The sequence below is a fragment of the Ursus maritimus genome, unplaced genomic scaffold (assembly GCF_017311325.1).
Source record: "Ursus maritimus isolate PB19 unplaced genomic scaffold, ASM1731132v1 scaffold_9, whole genome shotgun sequence".
Lineage (NCBI taxonomy): Eukaryota > Metazoa > Chordata > Mammalia > Carnivora > Ursidae > Ursus > Ursus maritimus.
In genome coordinates, this window is record NW_024427107.1 from 52,539,389 (window position 1) to 52,559,090 (window position 19,702).

The following is a 19,702-nucleotide window of genomic DNA, read 5'->3' on the forward strand; positions in this document are numbered from 1 at the left end:
CTGAGCAGGGAGTGGGACACTGGCTGGATCCCAGGACCCTGGGGATCATGACCTGAGCTGAAGGCAGACACTTAACAGACTGAGCCACCCAGGTGCCCCAAGGGTAAATAATTTACATTTAATAAACAAACAAAAAAATACCACTGGAAATGGTATGTCAAATGGCCTGATAAGAAAAGTGGCAAGAGTAAGACCCCCTAAAAGTACTGTTGTAGTCCAGGTATGCAGTGTGTTACTAAACTTAAGTGACAAATGCAAGCAGCGTGGATCTATGAAATCTTTTACTAGGGAATAGTGGTGGTGCTGAGGGTGGAGACTGGGGTGGGCACATAAAGTTAACTGGGCAGGGACTATATAACTAAAGGTCCCTCTTTTTTCATGGAACCAATGACTAGCTTCACTTCCCCAAACTAGTAGCCATAATATATAATTATTAATGTAAACATCAGGCAAGTTAGATTAATACAAATGTTAATTTTTAAAACACATATTTTAAAGGAAAAAAAGTAGAAATTAGAAAATAATTCTTTGATAACTCCTTAGGGGGAAAAAAGTTGCTAATGTGGTCTCTATCAACTGAAAATCTAATTCTGTACATCTAAGCCATTAAACACAAATTCCAAATACACTAAAAAGGGCCTGTCAATGAATACTGAGATTAAGGTTTGATGCAGCAGGAAGGGGAAAGAGAGCTGAGTCGGAGCAGACTGTGGACACAGGAGTTGCCATGTGCCTCTTGAATAGGAAGGGAAATTCAGTAAGCTGCTTTAGGAGTAGCTGATGCTATTAACACAGAGAAAAGTGGGGGTGGTGGTAGCTGGAGAAGCAACCTTTTCCATGTGCCATCTCTGGGACACGTGTGCCACTAACCCGTGCCCTGGAACACAACTGCAAGGAAAAATTGCAAGGACACTATAACTATTATCATAATTATCAAATAGAACATGCAAACCTACCAGTTATTCTTTTTCAAGGCTGTTATTATCACTACCTCATGAATTAATTACAGCAGTTTAAATTTTTCTGAAACCACTTATTTTAAGAGATTATACAAAATATCTTTCCATGTAATGAGTTCCTATCATTAGCATTAAAAATTACTACCATAATACATTCTCTAAGGGAAAGGTAATCTTGAAAATAATGATGATGATGATGATGAAGAATCATGACAGCAACTCATACTTACTCTTCCCATATGCCAGGTGCTGTCAAGCATTTTACGTGTTTTTAATTCATTGATTGCTTACGACAACCAAATAAAGTAAGTAGTATTCTCATCTTCATTTTACAAGTAAGAAAAAAAAAAGCACTGAGAGGTTAAGTAACTTGTCAAAGTCACAAGCTAGGAAAGCAGTCTGGCTCCAAGTTCATGTTCCTCACTACTGTACTATTCTGCCTCTTTGAACAAATATATGTAAATAACTAGTAAAGAAAGCTTACTGTGACCACAATGTGTAAGTACTGTTTCTCGTCAGCTGCTACCTACAGCTCATACAATCTCATTTATAATTTCTGAACCATCATTAAATTTGCACACCTACTCAATACAACCCTTTTAGCACAACTGCATTTCTACATTTTAAAACTAGTATCATAGCCTACCATCCAAGCAAAAAAGAACATATAACATGATAACCTAGATTAGTTAACAAATCCTTCCAAAGTGAGAGGGAACATTAAGCATTCAAAAATGAGAGAGATGAATAATTTAACAGAAAATCATGTTTTTAAACCAATGATACCACCAACACGTCATTGTAATTATCCTTCGTAACATAAAATTGTAATCAAGAACCTCAAATTTAATGGGAAAACAATACTGGTTTATGCTCGCGTATTAAATGCTGAAGCTATCTTTGAATCCAGCCATTCTAGAGCTTTGCTGGGTTACTGCTTCATGACTTGTATTAACAATATGTTATAGTTGGTTTGAAAGTTTATAAATGCTACCCTCAAATCTCTCTCATAAAATATGTTTAAACAGAATGTGGAGATATAAAATACTTCTTAAAGAACCTTTCAGATAATTAAGTGTTTAAAATATGTTAAAAACTGTAAAGGGATTAGGGGTATACCTGTCATGATGACCACGAAGTACAGAATTGTTGAATCATTATATTATAAAACTGAAACTAATACATTTTATATTAATTACACTTCAATGAAAAATAAAATTAGGAAAGAGTAACTTTATGAGATTCTGTTAGGAATTCCGTGTGTTAGCATGTCAAAGTTCACAAAGAATGAGGCAAAAGCCAATGTGCTTGATTGTGGTGACCTCACCATAGTCAGGCAGGGATTACCAGAAACATCCACAGTTCTTTTCATCTGTGTCCTTTCCACATCTTTATCTTCCAGGTAAATGGATAAACTACTGGCAAAATCAGGTATCTACTCAATTGGTATAACTGGATGTGTTAATAAGTATGATATGCCTAAAGCAAGAAGTAGTAAGACTGTTGGTCAGGACTCTATAATAAACGACTTTTATCACCTTGCAGGTGGGATTTTTGAAAACTATCATGTCCATAGATTGACTTTAATCTAGTAGCTCAGGTCAACTTTTCACTCTCCCTCTAAAAGAGTATTACTTTTCTGAGAATTACAATAAAAATACTTTCATAAACATTTGCAGGAGTGATTATGAAAAATGCTGGAAGAACTACAGTGATTACTTAAAATATACCATGATTAAAACTGGTTAGAAAGAATTACTAGAACAGTTAAAAAAAAATTCATGTGCCAAAACAGAAAGACAAAGAATCAGATTCACAGAAATCATTACTCTTTTTTGTTGAAGTCATTGAATATTGAAAACTGAATAGTTCAATAATTCTCAATAAATTATAAATGACATCATTTACTCATGAATCTATTTTTCTTACTTCATTAAAAAAGAAAGTGTAACCAAGTCACCAAATTTCCCCATTAAGAAAATGAATTCAGGATCTAAAAGCATAAAGCTTAAAATTTTTTTGAAGTAGATATCTATTTCTTAGATTCTCAGGATTTAGACTCATATCAAAGACTCATATGGGTCTTATATTACAAATAGAAAATTATATTTAAGGTAAAAATATCTAATTTTGACCAACTTCTGAACAAATCTGACCCTTTTTATCACAGAATGCAGTAATTACTAACACTTAACCTATAATGAAAGAGTAATTTTATTAATCCAAGTAACTGAGGAGTGAGTAAAGTTTCTGGGACAACAGATTTGCAAAGTGGAATAAAAGCAGAAGCAAAGGTTATAGTTTTATAACACACTTAACCTTCACCTATTTGTTTTACATATTCCTTTTACTGAGGTTTTTATAGATAAAATTCAGATTTTAAATGTAGACTCCATTGAGTCTGACACCTGTGTCACTCAATGAAACTACTGAATCATCCAGAAAGTCATTCACTGTAGCAAAAGATTGCAAACAGTCAAAATATCCAACAATAAAGGACCATTTTTTAAAAATGATTGTGCAGTTAGTTGATAGAGTAAAATACCATAAACAGCCATAAAGGAGAATAAAAAAAATTATTACGTATATGTTATGGAAAGTTATACAAGATTTATTGTTGAATGTCAACAAAAGCAAGCTATAAAAAACTATGTATAGCTATGTTGAAATCTTTTTTGTTAAAAAAAATATGTATCTGCTTGAATGCGCATAAAATACCTGTAGAAGGAAACTATAATAGTGGTTATGGGGAGGAGAAGGGTGACAGGAAGGCCTGGGCTAGAGGGAGCCCTTGTACTATTTACCCTTTATATATCTTAAAATTTAAACAACAGGAATTCTTATCTAGTTGGCAAATTGAAATAAATAAAATTAGTTTAAAAGATTTTAAAGTATTAATTAAAGTAAATAACTATTTTTGGGGCACCTGGGTGGCTCAGTTGGTTAAATGTCTGCTGTCGGCTCAGGTCATGGTCCTGGGGTCCTGGGATTTGAGCCCTGCATAGGGCTCCTGGATCAGTTGGTGGTCTGCTTCTCCCTCTCCTTCTGCCCCACCCCAACTTGTGTGCAGGCTCTCTCGTTAAAAAAAAATAACACATTTTTATCTATTAATTATTACTGTTAATATTGTTATGATTTTATCCAGAGCTGGTAATGAAAAGCTCTACCACTGAATGCCAACAATGATTACAGTAGCATCTTTGATCTTAATGATAATTATGCTTTTTGATGCAGTAACTCCATTTTTAATCTAAGAAAAAGAATCAGCAATACAGACAGCCTATTGTAGTATACAACTTTGTGGTTACTGTGGAAAGGATTAAAAAAAAAAAGAAAAAAGAAAAAAGAAAAACAAAATTTTAAATATAAATACAACTCTATATTTACCTATTATTCTCTTTAATTATCCATGTACTGCTTTCTTGATCAACAGATGAATAGAGTTTTCCTTCCAGAAACCTCTGACCTTTCAGCACAATGTTGATGTGATCAGGCAAAAACTGTACTTGAATGTCCTCCTTAGAAATGCCTTCTGGAAGCCGTATTGTTACTGTCAAATCATCTTCAGTCTGTTGCCAGTAATACAAAGGTTCTGTTGGGAAAAGAAAAACACATTATGTAATAAAAAAGAATTAGAGACTAGAGCATATAAAAGAACACCGATCTAAAAGAATCTTAGCATAATTCCTAGTGATCTTATAAAAAAAAAAGTAATTATAAACAAAAACAGATCTCTTTGGGGAATTTTCAACAAATTACAACAATTGCACTTGACATTTCCTCTTCCAGGCTTACCTAATGCTCTAGGACATAAACACTCATAAAATACTAATGATAGCAATCCTTTACCCCATTCATTCTCTCCCTGCATCCCAGTTCCCCTCTTTTCCTCCTTGCTCTTCTCTTTACACACACACACACACACACACACACACACACACAGCAGATTCCCAATTCAAAAGAATGACAAATATGTCATAAACCATTGTCTGAATCTTTCACCATTGCCTTGATTTGCCCTAATGATGGAACTCTGTGATACAGGAGACCACTATTATTTGGTGAGATACAAATCCACACAAAAATAAAAGGTGTATTTACTTACAAAGGAACTAGCTATTCTACCCCACAATTTTGTTGCATGAAAGCAATTTCATAGGAAATTCAAGGGCTGTCTGTGTATTTTGTCTAAGTTCCCAATGAAACAATCCACCCTTCACCTCCTTCTCTATCTCCTCGGCTTGTCTTCTAAAAAGCCAGCTACTAAAGAAATACCTTAAAACCCATCATACATTATAACCATGAAATAAGAAAATAGGGCTTAAGTACAAAAAGAATAAACATTTGCTTAATGATATCCATAAACATTAACATGTCCACGCGCTTATTAGAAAGGAATATGATACAGTGGTTAGGAACTAGTACTCCAGAGTTGACCAGTCTTAGGTCTGAATCTTGGCTCAACCATTTATTAATTTTGGTATGCAACTGCATCTCTGATCCTCTTTTTTCTGATCAGTAAAATAAGATAACAAAATATTACATATCTCACAGAACTATTAAAATTTAAATGAGTTAATACCTATAAAATATTTAATATCAATTCTATTATTAAGTATACCATAAACTCTCACTAAATGTGGGTTATCATTCTTGTTTGGGGGTTATTATTCTTTTATTATTCTTTTTCTTTTTGCACCGTTTTGTGTAAAAACTTTGTGAATACTAGATATGCTCGAAGATCATGTTTAACATTAGGTATGATATATCTTCTTAAAGGGTCACTTCTATTTGATGTTAAATAAAATTTAACAAGCATGATATTATAGAAATACATTTAAAAATAAATTTTCAGTATAAAATGTTACTTTGGATTAATTTCTAGCTTGTATCACATTCCTTTAAGCAGGTTCTCAGAGCCCCTCTCTTATCTCTTTAGAAGTACTTTTAATATAAACTCACTGAAAAAGTTTCAACTGTAGCTTAAAAGATTGGTAACTATAAGCTCCTTAAGGCAAGTAATTTGTTTCACTCAATTTTCTGTCTATCACAAAAGTTAACAAGGCAGTTTACATGTAACAATGACTCAATGGATAATTTCTGGAAGATATGGGAAGGCGAAGAGTACAAAATCACAGGAGCTTTTAGTAAAAATTAAAGGCCATAAAAGTAGACTAAAAGGGAAAGCCAGAATTTTTTAAACCTCTCTCTACTAAGTTATACAAACACCTAAATAATTTCCTCAATTGTTGGTTGCTGAATGCCTTTCTATGTTTTTGGAAATCATGTTTTCAGTTTGTCTTCTTTTTTTTAAAGATTTTATTTATTTATTTGACAGAGAGATAGAGAGAGCCCAAGAGCACAAGCCAGGGGGAATGGCAGAGGGAGAAGCAGGCTCCCCGCTGAGCAGGGAGCCCAAAGCAGGCCTGGATCTCGGTACCCTGGGGATCATGACCTGAGCCCAAGGCAGATGCTTAACTGACTGAGCCACCCAGGTGCCCGTTTTAAGTCTTTCAAAGAAAATGCTATTACTTATATCATTATGACAACATCAAATAGGCAACAGACAGTATCCGTTTTCTTGAGGTTTACAGAAAATGAAGCCAGTATATATTCTCAGAAGATTATTTACAAGAAAGCATGCTATATATAATTAACAGATTATCCATAATTTTTTTAAAAATTACATTTTTCCTTTATAAGTAAAGGCTGTTTATTAAAAGGAAAACAGAAAAATACAGGGGGAATTTGAGATTCACACTACAAGAGAAGAAATGACATAATGATGTATTCAGGAGGAATTCAATATTAGTGAGATGTCAACAAGAAAAACAACACCTGAACTGGTAGTTAGTGATTTAAAAAGATGTTGTGTCCCTCCCAGGCTACGATCTGTCTTGGAACCACATGGGTCTCAGCTACTAGGCAGAATGGCTCCAAAGAGTAGGGCATTCTTTCACTCCTTTGCAACTGCTCACCAAGAGTCCTAAAGGGCATGTGGTCTAGAGATATGAATAGCTGTTTTGGCTAAGCTCTACAAGACTTCAACGTTATAATGAAGACAGAAAAGAATTTATTTGGAAAGGGATCTTAGAGATAATCTGACAAAAAATGCATTACATATAAGAAAACCAAGTTGTTGTGAGGCTAAATAAAAAGTCACCAAGCACAACTCTCATATTCAAAGGTGCAAATATCTATAAACCCGGGAAAAATATTTTAAAAATATTTATTACATTATTATTTTCAAATACTTTTCAAAGGATTTTTGTTTAGAAGGTCTAACTGGATAAAAATAGTGAAACTAATTTTTATTTTATATAATTAAGTAACAGTAAGGTACATTCAGAGATTCGTATGTATAATTGTCAAATACTGTGAAAATCTGTTAAGTTAAAAAAAACTATTCTCTGGCTATAAACATCAGAAATATGAACAGTATTGATTACAGAGTGATGTTCTCTTGAATAGAAGAGTATATAATCTTTGTATGGGAATACAAATTTCTTTTTTTTAAAGATTTATTTATTTGAGAGAGAGCGAGAGAGTGCACACACCAGCATGGGAAGGGGAGAGGGAGAGAATCCTTAACTAGACTCCCTGATGAGTGAGAGCTGAACCCTGGGATCATGACCTGAGCCAAAACTAAGAGTTGACGATCAACTGACTGAGCCACGTGGGCACCCCAGTAAATATAAATTTCTTTTGGAAGACCTTATTACTGTCTTTGTTCTAAAATATCCATTTATTCATTTAGCATTGGGAAAACTTGATGATTTTGCCCTCTAGAACTTTTTTTCAGCTTAGTACTAAAAGTTAAGAACATGTACATTAGTATACACCTGTAATCAACAGAGTTTAGCATATTTTAAAAGATTAATATCTTCAATTAGCTAGCTTCTCGAACACCAATAAGAGACATCATTTATTCATTTAATAGGTATTTATTAGATCTAAACAGGTAAGCTAATGTACAGATTTTTTTTTTTTTAAAGATTTTATTTATTTATTTATTTGACAGAGAGACAGCCAGCGAGAGAGGGAACACTAGCAGGGGGAATGGGAGAGGAGGAAGCAGGCTCCCAGCGGAAGAGCCTGATGTGGGGCTCGATCCCAGATCGCCGGGATCACGCCCTGAGCCAAAGGCAGACGCTTAACGACGGCGCTACCCAGGCGCCCCTGTACAGATTTTTTAAAAACATTTTTGGTGATTACAAAATTACTAATTAAAACAGTTCATACTATTTAGGTAGTACATTTTACAAAAGACTATTCTAACACATATAAAGAAAAATAAAGATAAAGCAGCCATAAATGTGTGTGTGCATAAACACATATGAGCTCTATGAAGGTGAAGAGTAAAATTACCTTTGATTTTCTTTGACATGTTCTCATTCTGATTTTCTTTAAGATCTTGACCAACATGAACAAATGTGAAGGACTTGTAGGAGACAATCATCAGACCCTTCCCATCAGGCTCAATAGCAGCATAATGTGGCACTGACTTTCCACGGAGAATATCACGCTTAATAATTTCATATTTGTTATCATCTGTAAGAAATCAAAGCATTTTAGAACAAAAAATTACAAAAACACTGTATTGTAAAAATATCCTGAAAATATTTGTTTATTAGTTTTAATTAAAATTAAGTATTTTAAGTGTACTGTTAAAAGGCATGCTATTAAGAGTCTTTTCATAGGGATAAAAAGATTTATAACCTAATTTTCTGTAAATACACCCCTACTTTAAAATACCAGGTCTGATGAAATTTGCTCTAGACTGTGCTTTCCAATGTGGTAGCTACTGGCCATAGTAGATATTTAATCAAAATTAAGTAAAATTTAAAATTCAGTTCTTTAAGCACACTAGCCATATTTCAAATGCTCAACAGCCACACATGGCTAGCTGCTATTGTATTAAATGGCACACATATAAAACGTGTCCACTTCGCAGAAATTTTCATTGGACAGCAGTGCTCTAGACTTTGAAAGTGACTAACTTACCTGCAATATCAGCTTCTGATGGATCTACCTTTTCCTTTACTATAGCCTGTCTATGTTCCCAGCAGGTACATGATAGGCATCTTCTGAAAAGAGCCACACACTAAGGATAAAGGAAAGGTATGGTGTGGACTATTTTTCTGCCTATTCTAGCTATTGATAAGAGGGTTTCCTTAAAATGAAATGTTTATGGTAGAAATTATTTTTATACACACTAAGAGACAGATCTACATGCCAACTGTAATCAAGCATAAGTAATGATACTTAATTTTAAGATATAAAATTTAAAATAGGAAATATAAAGAAGATACAAAATTAACTGTATCATGAAAATTTCTGGTAAAATAACTGAATTTATTCTTGAAAATAGGGGTTTTTTGGGGTTTTTTTTGCTTTAAAAAGTACTAAACATTACAGCTGAGTCCACACCTTTACTTACAGTTACTCTATTAAAGTGGGTTGTACTTTAACAAGTAAGCTTCACAATGAGTAGTCAAAAATCGCAACTCAATGTCACATTATACATAATGATACAATCTGTTCTAAAGTATGTCATTTTTTCCTTTAAATCTTCATCTACATTCACATTTATCTCATACATATTTAAGAACAGAACTGTAAATTTATGAATGAGCTAATACACTTCCTGCACAGTACATGCAAGGCAAAGAGTCCTACCTGACTCCAAAGACCCAGACTTAGTTACTACATAGTTTATAGGGTGGCTTTTCCCAATATGTGTGCAAGAGAGAATAACAGGTGAATTTCAAGTTAACTCCATGATTAAATAAGTTGTGAAATGCTTGATTAAAATTAAATTCTCTTTATTACTCAAAATTTTTAGAACCTTTAACATGTTGAATGTGTATTAGGGATATTTGACCACAAAACATAGCTTATCAGATGTTCCTCTCAACACAGTTTAGAAAAGCACTGTTATGTTCATTAAAAAAGAAAAAGGAAAAGAGTAACAATTATATTAATAATACTTGGGGAGTGAAAGGAATGAGACATTAAGAAGAGTAATGAGAGAGAAAGTGAACCATGAGAATTAATATTCCTCTAATTACAACCTTGGGAGATAAGAAGAAAAGTGAGTCTGATTGTATCTGTCCAGTTGAGGCAAGTACACAAAGCAAAGGGAATGCAAGGGTGAAGCTTGAACAGAGTGTCACAGTTACTGTGAACTAAGCTACAGTTGTCACAGAACCAGAGAACAGGAGGAAAAATATGCACCATGATTTCTCTGTAAGTTGTTGAGTTAATTACCTTAATAAAAAAAAATAATTTTTTTTATTATCTAAAGTAGAGATTGGCAAAGTATGGCCAGTGGAGACAAAGCTGAATTTATGCATATTTTCATATGGTCTGTGGGCTAAGAATGAATTTTATACTTTTTTAAATGACTAAAAATAATGAAAATAATAATATTTAAATATATGTTAAAGTTATATAAAATTCAAATGTCCATAAAGCATTATTGGAATACAGCTAAACTCATTTATTTATGTATTATCAATGGCTGCTTTTGTGCCACAGTGGCATAATTGAGTAGTTGTGATATAAATTGTATGGTTACCATCTAGCCCTATACAGAAAGTTTTCCAATACCTAAAGTTTTGAGTTACTGTGTTACTCCAGAGATGAAACTACAACACTGGGAAAAACAACAGACAAATTATATTAAACAGTTCGCAGAACAAATCTAGGAAATTTACTCAGCTTACTTATAAACTATTGTTACATATATATGTATATATACACACACATATACACATACATATATGTACATATACACATGTTCATTTTAAAATAAAAAAAGCCCTCTTAGAAATCAAGCACTTTATCAGATTATAAATTAACAGTTAACTCTTGAACAATATGAAGGTTAGGGGCACTGATCCCCTGTGCAGTCAAAAATCTGTGTATAACTTTTGACTCCCCAAGAAACTTAACTACTGATAGCTTACTGTTGATTGGAAGCTTTACCAAAAACAAAAACAGTCGATTAACACTATTTTGTGTATGTATTATATAATATATTCTTACAATAAAATAAGCTAGAGAAAAGAAAGTGTTATTTAGGAAATCATAAATACATTTATAGTACTATCCTCTATTTATCAAAAAATACCCATGTATATGTGGACCTGCACAGTTCAAACCTGTTGTTCAAGGGTCAGCTATAATTTAAGACTCATAAGTTAAATGAGTAAGTTAATAAAAACTGAGAAAAAGGGCAAACAGTCATCATGGAAACAAGCTCCCTTTGTTCTCAACTACAGAAAAATCCACTTAATTCTCTTAATTCTCTCTCTCTCTCTATATATATAGTGTTGTATATATTGAAAATATACACTTAAAATTCTTCTAAAGTTATGTAAAATTCTTTTTTTTTTTAAGATTTTATTTATTTATTCGACAGAGATAGAGACAGCCAGCGAGAGAGGGAACACAAGCAGGGGGAGTGGGAGAGGAAGAAGCAGGCTCATAGAGGAGGAGCCTGATGTGGGGCTCAATCCCATAATGTCAGGATCACGCCCCGAGCCGGAGGCAGACGCCTAACCACTGTGCCACCTAGGCGCCCCTATGTAAAATTCTTCTAAAGTTATGTAAGAATGTCTGCTTTTATACAAAAAGGCATAATTGACTCTGGAAGCACATTACTATTTTTTTAATAATCCATACCTGAAGAGAAACTATCTACAGGAATTCATTCCACTAAGTGTCAGGTATTAGAATCACACCAACACCACCCAAGAAAAAGCCAACAGCATTTACAGGAACAGCTCTGCATTTCAAAATCTACTAAATGGTGCCAACCACTATGGATTCACAGTGTTGTTATATTTTACCTTTATTTTTTTTACTGATAGTGACCCACTCCAAAGAAACATAGAATCCACTTCCTTTCATATCCAATTCCTCCTTCTCTATTCGAAGAAGTAAGGTTGTTACAGAATGTTCTTCAGCATTCAGCAGTGAGATACTGTGAATTATGATAAAAGGATTCCCAAGCTCTTCATTAAACATAATCTACAAAAAAAAAAAGTTACGTACACAAAAATGTACATATTACAAAAATGAAGGTAGCACAGAGAGAATGTACAGATAAAACAACAACTAATTTGGATACTATTTATTATAAGGAATAGAAAAATGAAAAAGCCTTTAAATAAAGGTTGCAAGTTCAAATAACATTCTTTGAAGAAAGAACTTTTTAAAAATGCCTATTTGTTTAATAGAAAAAGTGGTAAGTACTCTTGGCTTAAAAACAAGGAAAACAACAGGGCATCCAAGCAGCATCAAAAGGAGAAAGAGAACTAGAAGCAACCTCTAGAAAAGAATTAACAAGTGAAACAGTGCTCTACACAAAAGAGGACATGAGCAGGTTAATGTTGACTCCTTTATCTCTTCTCCTATCTTGTATATGATTTATTTCCTCTTTGTTCCTCTTAGTTTCTGAATATTGTTGTTAATGCATATGTGTGTGCATGTGTGTATGTATGGTTTTTTCCTATTTTTGTTCTGTTCTGTTTTGTTCTTCTGTTTGTTTCTTGGAAGTTTAAAAAGGTCAGAGTCAAAGGAATTGGAGAGACACCACTGAAACTTTCTTCTTTTTCACAAATAAAACAGCCCCTTTACATTTAAAAGTTATAATTCAACAAACTCTATTTAAATATAATACTGAAGTGTCTTCTTAAAAAGCAAATCTAAGTACCATACAGAGACACAAAATCTTAATAAATTATTTTTTCTATCACAAACACATTATCTAAAGGACTATTATATTTATTTCAGAGTAAAAAATAAAGAAGAGATATTTTAAGACTGTTCACTAAGCAAGATTTTTGAATAAATGAAAAAATAAATGGTTGAAGAAAATATCCAAATGACAAAAGTTAGCTTTAAAAAAAAACAAAAACAGAAAAACTCCATCTATCTGGAATCCTACCCTATCTGCTCCTACTTGGAAGTCTTATAAAGAAAAGTATGATTTAATGTCAATTTCCCTTAGTGTTTGAGCACCTCTGACAAAATTATTCAAATAGTAGACCTTTGGAATCCATTCTATGGTCTTCCACAAAAAGAGCAAGAACAGCAAAAAAATATCTCAAATACTCAAAACTGAGACGATACACAGGTTTTAGTTGTTTGACAGAGTTTTGCTTGCGTTTGGGATACAACAGGAGACCAAAGCGAGGAAAGAAAGATAGTAAGTGTTGTCAGGTACAAGTAGCTAGTTTATTGCTTCCTTCTCTTCTTTCTCTCATGTGAGTGAAAGGGACGGGAATGAAACCAGGAAGTAGAAGTCTAAACCTTTATAAATTGTTAGGCTGAAGTTTCCTGTCTCCGGAATAAGCTTAGCAACTCAAGTGTGATACTGCTGATAACAGCACCCCCATCATATTAGAGGCAACACACTTGCAAAAAGCAGGCAGTCTTCCTGTCTCCCTTTCTCTTTCTACACTGCAGTCATCACCGTCCTTACTTGGCCTCCTTATGCCCCACTGTACCCCACAACCACTCCCACCTTTAGCTTCCTCTCTGTTCCACCAACTTCCCCAAAGTCCTAAAACTCTCCTAAGTTGTTTCTCTTACAGTGACCAGTATACCACAGTATCCCTCCCACCTCAGTTAGTGCCCAAGTCCCATCCCTGTCCCGCTCCCCTTCTCCCCAAAACTATTATTAACTGCAAACATCTCTGGGTGCTAATCTCATTACAGCAGTGTACACTGAAGAGGGCATGAAGTAAATTTACATTTTTGATTTTAAAAATATTTACTAAAGGCCTAATTTGCACCAAGGGGATGTACATAGCATAAACCAAATGATTTATAAATCCATATGAATTTCCTTCTGGCATAGTATGCGGTGTCATTTTTAAGCTGAAGGTGAGCTGGGCCAGTGTGTCTCTTCCTGCTCAAAACCAAAAGAATCCATAGCCTGATTCTCATTCTCCTATCCATCACTCTCCAAACTCCTTCCAAATGTTTCAGGTAGTTATGCTATCCATGTGTCACATTGCCTCAGTTAATAAAATTAAAAAAATTAAAAAAAAAGAAAAAAGTTATTACTGGAGGCCACAGCAGAAAAATGTCACAATGTCCAATGAATATTTAAACCTGTGACTACAAAGGCCTGCAAAGGCCTCCTACAAAAAGACTACTGTTGTTCTGGTTATTTACTGTGTTTTTTGTTTAGTTTTTTGCATTACTACGATTTGGTAGTATACCATTTAATATAACTTTGTAAGAAAGGCAAGCCATTTGGTTCTAAGGCCTTCTTAGTTTTTCTCAAATAATTAAAGCCTGATCTCTGTAGGCATTTGTTGGTCTGATTAAAATATTTTATAAGATGTAAATATATTAAGTTCATATTTCTTTATCTACCCAGAACTAAAAGGCCACCTGCTGAGATTTAGACAACAGCAGTATCACAATATACTTACTAGTATAACTCAGTGTCATTCTTTCCCACCTTCAAAAACTGTGGCTCTAGAAAAATTAATTCCTTATTTATTATGATTAAAATCCTCATCTGTCCCTCAGATTTAAAAATGTTACATTGTTTTAAGAAAACTGAAATAAAAATAGCACCTCAGAGCTTGGCACACTATAACATAAATGTTATAGTGTATTCTTCCAAGTAGGGAATACTCTGGTAAACTCAGTATTTGACCAATGGCAACTTACCAGACAGCTAGCAGAGTGGTGCCTCAGAGTGTGCTGGGCCCATAAAGATACCAGCAAATATAACATGAGTATAGGAGAAAAGATATCCCAATGTAATTCCTGGCTAACTCTTCATCAAGAAGGAGACAATATCAGTACACTAGTGTACCGCTTTACACACATATAAAGCGTTCAATATACATTCGCTGAACAAATGAATGCAATTCTTGACAATTGCAATAACCCCAGATCAAACCAGAAATGGTTAAGATACCAGTTTTGTAAAAGGTATGTATTTTATAATTTAATTAAAAATTTCCAAAACATTATATATTATAAAAATGAAGAGGTCACACATAAACCATGCCCAGAAAGAGTTATTTCAAAATCACTAAGGTCTAATTTATATATACTTTCCAGACATTGCTCAAGTCTAAAAAACAAAGAACAAAACCGCACCTCCCATTTTTCAGAAGCACTATTTCCACGTTCACCTGTACCAATGAGGTATAATCGTCCAGTTCCATCTGACAAGGTAACCCAGGTAGAAGATGTGAAATGGATAGATGCACAAAGGCGATTGTCGTATGCTGTCAAATCTGTGGGAAGTCGAAACACTTCTCGTGGTTTTCCTAAAGCAGTGTCCTAAAAAGAAGCCAAACAAATGAATCTACCCTCTCCTTGATCCATATGCACACAGAATAAATATCTGCAGTGTAGTGGTTACTCTCTCATTCACGAGAAGGTGCCTAATTCCCCTCCCTTAGGGTATGAGCTGTACAACTCACTTCTAACAAAATATGGCAGAAGTGACAGTTTGTGACTTCTCAAACTTGGCCATAGTTTCTATTACATCTTCTATTTTGCTCTTTCTTGGACTACACCTGGAAGACCCACATGGGGAGGACATAAGGGCTCCTGAAAATAACCAACACCTTGTGAGCTAACTATCTGAAGGCCCTACTTGAGCCTTCAGATCACTGGGCTACAACCTCATGAGACACCTTGACACAGGAACCACCTTGCTAAGCCACTCTGATTTCTGACCCACAAAAACTGTGAGATGACAAATATTTATTGTTTCAAGTCACTAAGTGTTGAAGTAAGATATTACACAGCAAGAGATAATGAATATACTGTGGTTATCTGGTCTTGATTGTTTAGAGTTAATGATCAGTATTTTTAACTAACTGGAAATACTACATCATGTTCTAAATGTCTCTATAGACATCAGCCTGTGGTATGAAAACACTGCACTTAGATATTAACAACTTAGGTTTCTGTTAGCACATTTTTATTGTATCTATATCCTTAAAATTTAAAGCTATAAGATGGATTGCATCATTCAAATGTTTTACAAGAAAATATATAAAAAGGTCTACATTTCTGGACATAAACATCTTATATATCAGATGTACTCAATTCAATAATTTGTTAATGTTAAAATTTTAATTTTTAGTTAACAGATTTTCCTACAGGCCAAAAGTAATTCTTGATTCATGTATTTCATTCTCTGTTCCTAGAATTACTTAGATAAATGCATATATTAACAAAATTTAAGTAAACAAAATGTCCTTACCAGCCACAAGTTTTTCAGTGACCCACTGTCTCTTTCTAAAGCATCCAGTTTAGTTTTCTTTGAAATGGCACCTTTCCTTCTTTTTGTATTCATATTTTACTGATTTACATAATACTGGTTAAATAATGAAAATACAAGGACAAGCACACCTGGCATAAAGTTTTTAGAATGACCATATCTGAGTGTTAGTGATGTAAAACTCAACTAGTGGAAACAGAATTGCTATCAGCATAGTACTGAGTAGCCTACTAGTAGTAAACATTAAGCTTACTGTGGTCTGCAGTCAGTGTATTATATGAAGGAAAGAGAGAATATCAGTTACCCCAGTCACTCAATTAAATGGAGGTCAATTAAGAGATATTTTACTGCAGGCTAATGTCTATGCAGGCGTTTAGAACATGATGTGGCATTTCCAATTAGTGAGAAATAAATGGGAGTGGTCAAAACAAATGCTATTGGGATACTAGAGATCTGGAAAAAAATTGCTCTTTCCCTCACAGCATACACAAAATTCCACATTCCAGATGGATTAATAATCTAAATATTTTAAAGAAAAAGTAAGATAACTTTGTTAGAAGATGAATCATGTTTTAATCTCAGGATGGAGAAAGTCTTCCTGTGAAAAATAAAGGACGTGTATGAGACAGGGAGAAAAATATTTGCCACAAAAATAACACAGGACCAGTATCTATGGCATATAAAGAGCCTTAGCAACTGAACAAGAAATACAGGAATGTCCAAAATGTTTAAATGGGTAAAGATATGTATAGCAAAACTGTGGTTAAAAAAAATTAACCAGAAAAAAATCACCTAATACAAGCCCAATCCTGTAATAAATCCTTTCTAAAATCCTCTTACTGAACCACTATGTGGTCCCCCACAGTGTGGATTCTCCTGTGCTGTAAAATGTAATAAATCCAACTTGTTCAACTATGGATGGGTACCTGGTATCTTTGTCTGGAGAACACTGGTGGAGAAGTGGTTAATTGTGAAATATCCATCCTTTGGAATACCAAATAACTGTTAAATATACAAAAGTGGATTTATAATACTGACATAAGAAGATCTCCAAAATAACTGAAAAAAAAAGATGCAGAATATATACAGTATGAATCCATATATGTTGGAACAACATGTTGTGATATGACAGCACAGAGTAAGGTATACAGACACATGCCGGTGGTCTCTTAATAGTGTTTACCACCAGAAAGGGAAAAAAGACCATAGTCCAATTGGACGTCAGGGAGACTGAAGGTAAGGGGAAACTTTCTATTTTTGCTTCAAATACATTGCCTGACTTTTTTTTTTTTTTTACAGTGAGCAATTTATGTGTAATGCACATAGTTTAAAAGATATTAATAGAATAAAATAAAATGGGACTTCTTCCTCAAAACAGTTGTTTCAAAGTAAAGGTTTCTAGTGGTCTCCCCCACCCACTACATGCCCTTCACTGCATCTAATCTAATGAACCACTTGTTAGGACAAATGCAGGGCTTAAACCTGTTAAATCACTATGCTTCATTTCATATACAGTTATGAAGGTTGTTTTAAGCTATTTTCTTTTAAATACAAGTTTACACACAACTGAGATTGCTGGAAGTCTAATTATCAGATAAATGATTTCGATATCCAAGAGAATAATTAAGATATTCAAGTATATAAACGTAAAGCTAAAAATTAACTTAAAATACAAAAGAAAACACAGTGTATCTCTTACATAAGTTAAACGATAGTTTAAGTGAAAGCGACCTGAATGTTCCTAATTTTTGAAATCTAATTCTCAAAGGGTACATTTAATTTTAAATGGACTGTATGCAATAAAATATTTTCTTCTGTGAATCTTAGAGTATTAAATTATTTCTGAACAACCTCCACTGACAGTTTTACAAAGTGTCCTTATAATAATGTCTTATGATATTGGCATCTATAATGTCTTTGTCTCACCCAATCATTTTCTTCTTCCAGACAAAAATAAAAGTTAATGTAACTATGTTCAAAGTTGTTGAAAATAATTCTGCAGTAACATTTCACAGCTGAATTGCAAAAGAATTAAAATTTCACTGATGAGTGGAACATTTGCTGAATACCTACAATGTACAAGTAATATATTAAGTAAGTGCTCTGAGTTTTTGCCATCTCATTTAACAATTACAAAATCCTACGAAGTTGAAATCATTATGCACACTTTGAGAGATAAAGACCTCTATTCAGAAGAGTAAATCATTTGCCTAGAACTCTGATGCTAAGAAAATGGCAGGGCTAAGATTCAAATTCTGATTGACTCCACTCTAAAAGTTGAAGGTCTCTCCTGTATTCCATACTTTCTTGAGAAGAAACCACTACCCAAGTTTTTCTAAACAAATGATACCTCAGATCTCATTGCAATTTCTAGAATACTCCCTGCAAAAACAGTAAGAACAACACTGTGAATGCACCTACTATATTCAGTTTTTCTTCAGACTAACACATTATATAAAATTTTTACTTACATTCCTGGGTCAACAAAATGCAATACAAAAATATAAAAACATCAATATATTGTACTATAAGTGACATGGTAAATAATATATGAACTGTATTTATGAAAAATATCTCTAAACGGGAGTTTGTGGGCCTCTTGCCACAGGTACAAGAAGACAAGGTTTGACCTGACAAGGCATTTTTCTAATACATATATGTTTATAGAAAGCACTATCCAAGTTTAAAGAAAAATGGTCAAGAAAAATTAAGTAAGGATGCCATTTACTAGTATTATTACACAGTGACATTTAAAATTTTGCCCTTTTAAAAGGAAGTTATCTTTTTCTGGAAAAACATTTTCATCACAAATAACTGTTAAGTTTATTTGGAAGAAAAGAAAACTTCCTTTTTCCTTTCTCTTTTTTTTTGCTAAAGCTTTAAGAAATGATGTTTTATTAAGTGGAATTTGAGCAATGTCTCTATAAAACATAAAACTTTTAATAATTCATTAAGAACACACAGTTCAAATAACTTACTCCTCCCCTTTATTTTTCTCTTTAACGAGGTAAATAACTGGCTCCCTATTAACAAATGCGACTACAGAAAATAAGGTGAGATTCAGGTCTCGAGATACTAGTTTGGAGACACTGGCAAGCAACTGAGCTAGACTAATAAGCAGTTACAGTGTGTTACTCACTCCAAGACACAGCCTCACAAAAGTGGGCTTCACATGGAATCTAGTAACTCTCCTCTGATCTTTAAGTGTAATTCAAAGAGGCACCACAAGATGACACACTTCTTTAGGAGAAACAAACTAGTTTTTCAGGTAAATGGAGAAAAAAGTTATAACAGAATTAATTTCCTAAATATTAAGAAACAAAACATGTAACTTTAAAAGAAGCCCTAACAGGGGCGCCTGGGTGGCGCAGTCGTTAAGCCTCTGCCTTCAGCTCAGGGCGTGATCCCAGCCTTCTGGGATCGAGCCCCACATCAGGCTCCTCTGCTGGGAACCTGCTTCTTCCTCTCC

General features: G+C 33.8%; 1 protein-coding gene across 2 annotated transcripts in view; it reads right to left on the reverse strand.

Annotated features, from left to right (window-relative positions):
- The window catches only part of NUDCD1 (NudC domain containing 1), a 77,017-nt gene that overhangs the window by 38,568 nt on the left and 18,747 nt on the right, over nucleotides 1-19,702 (reverse strand). Inside the window, exons 3-6 of one of the 2 annotated variants that reach the window (XM_008689263.2) lie at nucleotides 15,096-15,281; nucleotides 11,816-11,996; nucleotides 8,328-8,510; nucleotides 4,347-4,551 (exon numbers count right to left, since the gene is read on the reverse strand). In XM_008689263.2, the coding sequence (XP_008687485.1) occupies nucleotides 4,347-4,551; nucleotides 8,328-8,510; nucleotides 11,816-11,996; nucleotides 15,096-15,281 (755 nt within the window). The remainder of the gene's footprint in view (nucleotides 1-4,346; nucleotides 4,552-8,327; nucleotides 8,511-11,815; nucleotides 11,997-15,095; nucleotides 15,282-19,702) is intronic. The other variant, XM_040625829.1, reaches the window with a different exon arrangement.